Source organism: Myzus persicae, unplaced genomic scaffold (genome assembly GCF_001856785.1).
Source record: "Myzus persicae strain clone G006 unplaced genomic scaffold, MPER_G0061.0, whole genome shotgun sequence".
Lineage (NCBI taxonomy): Eukaryota > Metazoa > Arthropoda > Insecta > Hemiptera > Aphididae > Myzus > Myzus persicae.
Window position 1 is genome coordinate 18577 of NW_019104201.1, and position 8113 is coordinate 26689.

At 30.0% G+C, this 8113-nt stretch overlaps 1 protein-coding gene across 2 annotated transcripts in view; it reads left to right on the plus strand.

The window, feature by feature from the left end:
• LOC111039945 (zinc finger protein 41 homolog) overlaps window positions 1–7375 on the plus strand; it is a 22074-nt gene extending 14699 nt beyond the window's left edge. The window contains exon 2 of one of the 2 annotated variants that reach the window (XM_022323616.1): window positions 6825–7375. In XM_022323616.1, the coding sequence (XP_022179308.1) occupies window positions 6825–7208 (384 nt within the window). In that variant the 3' untranslated portion in view covers window positions 7209–7375. The remainder of the gene's footprint in view (window positions 1–6824) is intronic. The other variant, XM_022323615.1, reaches the window with a different exon arrangement.
• Window positions 7376–8113: the final 738 nt, after the last annotated feature.

The window sequence follows — 8113 nt, forward strand, 5'->3', positions numbered from 1 at the left end:
TTTTTTAATTTTATTTACTATTAAAATGAATGATCATATGCATTTCAAGTTTTTCTTCAGTGAAGCTATGACGTTTATCAGTTAACATATTTTTAAATACTGAAAACGAACATTCGACGTCAACCGAAGTTGTTGGGGCATATTTGAAGCAACTTATTATTTTCGGGTCTTGGTAAACATCTTCGAGCTGAACGTTTTCGCCTGATAGTACTGCATTTATTTTTCGTACAATTTCTAGACCTTTATTTTTATTGGAAAGCTCATTTAATTTTGTAGTAAGTGTTGCACCTTTTGGCCCAGGAATAGAATTAATTTTTTCTTTGATTTTGTCAATTATTGGAAAGCTTTCATGTAAAGTCATATTTTGAGTTTCCAGTTTTTTATTAAATTTACGTCGTGCCCATAAAATGTATTTTTAATTTTTCTACTTGATTATACTATATTATTTTATACATTTTTTTTAATTTTTGCTTCAATATGCAATAAATATGCAATACATTTTGAATTTTGCCTAAATATGCAAAATTATGCAATAACATTGAAATATGCAAAAAAAAATTTCACCATTTGCTTCAAATTATGATGATTCGTAGAGAATACTGACAAAAATCCAAAAATATTAAAAAGAAACAAATATGCAATTGCATAGAAATCCGCGCTCTACTGATAAGTGTTAGTGGCTGTGCTTTTCCAATATGTACGAGTATTCACATCCGGTAATATTTATTGTACCGGATTTTATTTCATTAGTGTGATAGTCGTCATTCTGTCGTCGTAGTCGTCTCATTCTCACGTAATATGCAAAAAATTCCAAAATCTTTAGAGGAAGCGATGACTCAGTTGCTTGATAGTCGTGAAAATATAACTAATACTGGTGAACTATTTTGTCACATGGAAGAAACCTCAAGTCCAATTATATTCACATGCAAAACTAATCTTGACTATAATTCAAAATCTGAACTAGGTGTTTGGTTGAAACAATTTTTTGCACTTGGATTTTTACCTTCGGAAGATGTAGAAGATGCTTTTACTTATTTAATTGAAAATATCCCCTACAGATAATTTTGAATTTACTGATTATATTTTGAACAATTATACATCATCTGATGCCGCTTTTCCACCGATTTTATGGGCAACTGAATCTTCAACAGAGGCAAGAACGACCAATGGGCCAGAATCTTTCCATAGCCACTATAATGCTCAGTTTTATACTTCTCACCCATCTATTCACCAAGTTATACATATTTTATTGAATATTCAAAGTGAAACTTATTTAAAAATATATAGTATAAAACGACAAAATATTAACAAGGTTTAACAAGAAGAGAATATTGAATTTATAATGAACACTTGAGAAAAATATAAAAATAATGAAATATCTTTAAATAATTATTTGCTGACATTAGGACCACGTTTTTGTGCTAAAAAGTTATAACAACTTGATTTTTTGTTTGACGCGTAATAATAAGTTACTGTGATGTTTATCCATATATTTTTTTACTGTACGAATTATATTATTAATTATCATTATTAACACCGTTATTTGTGTTTGCTCAAAGAAAAAATATTTAAGGTGCGCAATCGTGTTATGTTTTTTTTCAGGTAAAAATGTAAAATGTCCGCAATCGTGTTACGTCCAACCCAACCATAGACCTATTAACTATGGACAGCGCATTCCACCCCGCTCTGCCCACAATGCTAGGTGATCCTATAACTGAGAGAGAAAGAACACAAAGTAGTGAATCATGGAGGAAATACTAAACTTTTTTATTTCCATTTCCTTTATCCATAGGCATATGCCTTTATCATATATATAAACATACTATCTATAAAAGTATAATATAATATTTATAATTTTGATATAAATTATAAATTAACAAAATAAAAGTTTAAACTTTGAGTTCTTTGTGGTCTCTACAAATTTTAATTAAATATTTAATCAATGCCATGTTTTAATCATTAAGACCTGAAACCTAATTTAATTGCATTTATACTTAACAACCATTTCTGGTACATTTTTCTACTTTCTGTTAGTGCAATTGAAAAAAAGTTTTTTCATTCTACAAAACACTTCTGCGTATAATCGCCGTTAATTTTTGTTTGAAACTGATTGTACATTGTAACAAATTTCACTAAAGAATTGCAGGTACTACCTCATTGTGTACAAATTTACATTATAAAAATAAATAATTAATTGGAAATAAATATATAGTTTAATTTAATTAATTTATGAGGTTTGTATGTAGAATATTACTCTATGGATTTGTATCAGAATCCAATAATTATTAATTATCACCCATTTTAATATATTGATTAAATATATAGTACATACTAGAGAGCCTCACAGAGTAATAATATATATTATGGTAATATGGAGTCTATAGAAAACAATAAAAATATTTACAATATCAAATATTTATTAAGTATAGATTTTTGTAATAAAATAACAATATTAACATGGTTGTCATTGATGTTGAAATGTAATTTGTTTGGTCAAGTATGAACGTATTCTTGTTTTTGGTTGACTGCATTGTTCTTTATTATGATGATGCAACCGAATTACAATACATTTTTTAATAATAAGTTTAGTTATTTGTAAAAGGTGATTTTTTATTGGTGATTGAGATGCTATATGTACATTTAATGAGATAGATGGATTATTTTTATTTAATTGAGCCATGGTTTTAATTGTTCAATAATTAATTGGATTTCCGGAATGTCTTGATAAATCTTGAATTCTTGATGTAAATACTTAATGGTTTTTTTAGTCCACCTCTATTTTTTTATATCAATAAGTGTATGATGCATGTATCTATCTTCAAGAGCAGAACAGCAAACTGAACAATTAATAATTTTTATTAACTGTCTTACCACAAATACAGCTATATGTTGAATAACATCTTCTTTATAGATATTAAAATCTCCTGGTGCAATGATTTGTTCATCACTGTCATCTAAAAAGCTTTCTTCTAGTTTTTTCTTACTGCTAGTGACATGCAGAATGGTAGTAGAGTCTTGAGGTGAACAGTTGGCATTTTCTGAAATTGATAGCTCACTATGAACTATAAGTTTCTTGTATATAGCTTCAAACTGTCCAGCTGTGTGGTTGTTGTTGAAGCCCCCTCTTGACCGTATAGCTGAAAACAGCATTTCTATGTAGTCCTGTGAAATCTTATAGGAAAGTAAAACCTAAGCTGTCTTCATGACGTTATCAAACAGTCTACTCATACTTTTTAAACAGGTGATGAGACCAAATCAAGTTTTTCTAGGCGATTCTAATATTGGAAGATGATATCTATCTTGTAATGTTTTTAAGTAACCTATAGATGAATTAATACAATTGGTCATGTCTTCATAATGCTCTTTATAAAGTGGCTTTTTGTGTGGGAGTTTGCTCATAAAATGTCGAGTGTTTAAAAAATCAAATACGTTGTTTATGTTTCGACAAAAGGTAATAGTAGCGTCACAGTTGTTAAAATCTTCAATATTTTTTGTCTTACAATACAAAAGAGCATCAGCTACACTGCAACTGAAAACTTGCGGAGCTGGTCGAACTTCTTTGTCGAATTTTAGTAGCCAAATGAATTTTATTATTTTATTGTAACGTAACTAAATTTTTTAAATATTTCCATTCTATTGGATTGTCCTCTGCATCGTACAATATACCCCAATCCCCAATTGTGTTTCTCACCAGTTTCAGCATGTGAGCTGGATCTAAAAAAATAATGATTTCTTCTCTAGTACTTGGATGCGAGAACCGTGAAATTAGATTTGTTAGGTCTGCTCCTAAATGCATTGTCGTGGAAATGTTTGAAGCAGCTCCGTCAAAAGTTAATGTTTTAACAATTGCCCCAGTTTCATGGATATTAATTAAACATGTCTTGAGAAGGTTGGCTTTTTTTTCTGCTGTTAGTCCGTGTATTAAGAAATAGCCAACAGGAATCTTCCAGTGGGAATTTAAGGCAACAACTATAAATACCAAAGCTTCAGTTGCTTTAGGCATTGCATCAGAATCCTGAATTTTATGATCATAGTTCATATACCCCTGAAGACGTTCCCCATTAAAATGAATTGCTTCTCTTATAAACATTTCGTCCTTAATGATTCCAGGTACTAAATCTAAATTGTTATTTGGTACATTTAACACTATTTGTTTAAAACTAATCAATAATCACAATTTTATCACGTTATCAATGAAATATAACGATCGGCAAGATTTTATTGTATCACAATTTATTATTTGGCAGTGGGCACACTATAAAACACTACTTAGTTTCTTTTCTCACTCGACTATATCGTATCCTAACTTCTCTCCCCAAGCGCTGTCCATAGTTAATAGGTCTTTGAACCCAACTTTCTTAAATTAACGAATTTGAACGGATCCGAACCTACACACTTTCAATCGAACCCGAACCATACCGAACTCTTCAAGTATTTTATCGAACTCGAACCGAGGATAAAAAAGTCAAAATTATATATTATTTTATTTAAATATTAATATTTATTGATACATTTTTATTTATCATTTATCCACTATACCACAGTATTATTGACTAAAGTTATATAAAGTTACACAATAAATATTAAATTATAATCATAATTTAGGATTAAGAATTAAAACTTCTTGCTACTAATGTGCTGTAATCATTTTTTTTTTTTATTTATATCAAAATTAAAATCATAATTAATAAAATATAATAACTATTATTTATAATATCAACAATTGAGTTACAATTGAGTGACATTTTTTTAATAAACTAACCATATTGTTTTCTTTAAAGCTTCATCAATGGCCAATTGTAAAATAGTGATGTAACATATCATTATAATTATAATTATTGAATGCACAACTTATATTTCTTTCATTGTCTGTGATCATATCAATATAAATGTTTTAATTCAAAATATATATGTTCCATTCATTAACCATAGATTTAATTTTGAGAAAAATATTTTTTCCAGTATGTTCTCCAGGAAAGTATAAGAATCCTAGTGTTTTGTTACGGAGCTCAAATTCTTTCATTAAATAACGTGTTGTATGTGATATATATGATGGTTGAGCTTCAATTGTCCAGATATCAAACGTAAATGATATGGATTGCATACTATTCAATTCGGCGATTATTTCATATTTGAGTTCAGATAATAGTTTTGAACACAGCTGATGAATTGCAGTAGAAGATAAATAATATTGTTTGGTTTGTAGTTAATACTTGCACTCTAGTGTAATCATTATGTTCTTAAATCAACGGTAGACTATGGTTGGTAATCTAATACAATCATTTCACTTATATTTTGGGTAATTAATTTAGCTCTTGCACTATGTTTTGATAAATATTATTTTGAGTTGAATGAATCCTGAATTTTGTTTCGTTTCTGTGTAATGTCTTCGTTTTTTTTCTTCAACGCTTGTTCTTTATTTTATTTTTATTTTTCTCATTATATGTTTGCAGATATTCAGAATATTTTTTGGAGTGAATTTTAAGTTTTTCATTATTATTGTTGATTAAAGACTTTTTAATACTTTTTACAAGTATTACACATAGATTAGTCATAACCTATTTTGTTAAAATAATCATAAATTTAACTTTGATTTGATGCATTGTCTACCTCTACTGGTCCTGTTGCCATTGGGCTTTCTTAAAATTCTTCGTTTATAAGCTCAGTTGTCTCTGCGTCTGGGTCATCAATACTGTTTTGAATATCTTCAGATTGAATAGACCTCATTAGCCGCTCAAATGCATTCATCCTCTTGGTCATAATAGTATTTATATACTATATACTATAAAGATATATCAATCCTATAAGATACTATAGATGTAGAGTTAATAATTTATACTTTAATAGTTATGCTTGAGATTTTTAATTTTTTCAATAATATTTTATATATTTATTTTTAATTAACATTAATACGATAATACCTTATAACAGATAAGCAAAAGCCAAAAACATAAAAATTTAAAACAAGCAAACATTAAATAATTAATTACGATCTATTTTTGTATCGAGGGTTTTCATTACGATGTCTCCCTTCCCCAGTTCAGTCTCGGATAACTCGATGAATGGGCATTGGTTATGGGTGGTCGGTAGAGCGTGTCGCGGCTGGTTGCAACAAGCAACAAACAATAGAATAATAATATTAGAAGTTACTTTACCGAGTTTTATCATTTTTTTCTCTGGTTCGATTATCGAACCAAACTATTAGATATTTGGTTCTGTTGGATTTTTGGGAGAATTTCCACTTCAACACCCAGAGTTTGGTTCGGTTCAAAAATCGAACAGTTCATAACATCTCCATATTTTATGATAGTTCTATATAAATAATAGCAAACAAATATAATTTGTACTATGATAAATTAGGGTCTAGGACATCTCGCCGCCACCGTTTCGTCACCGACATTTCTCGAGTTAAATATACCACCACAACTTGTACCAGAATATACCAGAGATCCAGCAGTGACACCACCAATAAGAAATAATTTACAGTGTTGCCTTGTTAGCGGCACTCGTCGCTATGCTCCTCGGCGCCGTCGCTCCGCTCCGCAAATCGAAAATATCCCTCGACTTGCTATGCAACGCCACCTAAAGTTGGTCACAGTATAACTGCTGTTTTACCATAGAACAACCACTCTTGTCATTCAAAAGCTTATCACTACCGAAACGGTGGCGGCGACAATGCTCGGCGGCGAGAAGAGTAGGTTCGGATAAATTATGCTCCACTATAAAATTATTAAACACCTATATTATTAGGTTTTGAATTCATATATTCCATGTGCGTCTTTCGAATCATCTAACGTAGTTTTCAATCAATTGTTTTCTTCTAGGCCAAGAATGGTACAGTAGCAGTGAATTCCAGAAAAAAATCAATGAGCTTCACTTGTAATGTGTGTTCGATGTCATTCAAGCACAAACATCATATTTTGAGGCACACACAAATGCATTTAGGCGTTAAATCTTTTCATTGCAATATATGTAATAAATGGTTTAGGGACCAGTCTAATTTGTCTAATCACAAATACACCCACACTGGGGAAAAGAAGTTCAAGTGTTCCGAGTGTGGAAAAACATTTATGAAAAACGACAATTTAAAAGCTCATTCAAGGACTCATTCTCTCGAAAGGCCTTATAGCTGTAATCATTGCGAAAAAGTGTTCACAACAAATGGAAATCTTACCAGACATGTGCGAAATGTGCACAAATGCGTTTAAATTAATAATTATTATTATGATGTTAAGTGTTCAGTTCTAAAAATTGTTTAATAAATATATAAATCGTGTTATTCACTAAGGATTATATTTCACAAACAAAGAAGTATCATTTATTCAGCACAACATTAACAAAATTTAATAGCATAATAAAGAATATATTATTAAAAAACCTAGATAGAAATTAATTAGTCTTTCCTTCATTAATTATTAGAAACGTTTTCAAACTTATGAGTTCAGTTGTGGTATACAGAATTTTATGAGCAGTAAAATACTCGTATTATTTTTAAATTATTATTTATGAGTTTATTGAAGTCCGCCGACCAAACTTCACACCTGCTGATGCGGCGAATACACACGTTCCCCTCTGTCATCTCCATGGCATACACCGTGTACTGGGATATCGTCTGATTAATTTAAAGAATCTCCATAATATTATCTCTATCTCCTTCACGTCCATATCATCGTTATTAGGGGAAACGAAAGATGTAGAATTTTTATTCTCTTTCTTAAATTTTAATAATCTCATCTTATAAATCTGATGTTTTACTTCATGAACTATCCCGACATAATATAATGCACTGTTTTCTTACTTTTATCAAAAGCCAATCTCCGTTCTGATGCTCTGATCTTCCAAGATTCTTTTGCAATGCCAATTCAATATGGCCCCTTTCTATTTCATCAAACAATCGATGTCATAGGAACAGACACTCATATTTAGAAGTAGATCAATATCAAAATGTATATTATTGTTTATAACTTCATCAATAATTTCATTTGTATTCTCTCTGCGTCTTCCTGTTCCGTACCTACCCGCTTTTCCTTTTTTTTTTGTTCTCTTTTTTCCTTAACACTTCTTCAGACGTTATAACTGATGCTCCACTAGTTACTTTTCTTTTGATGACTTT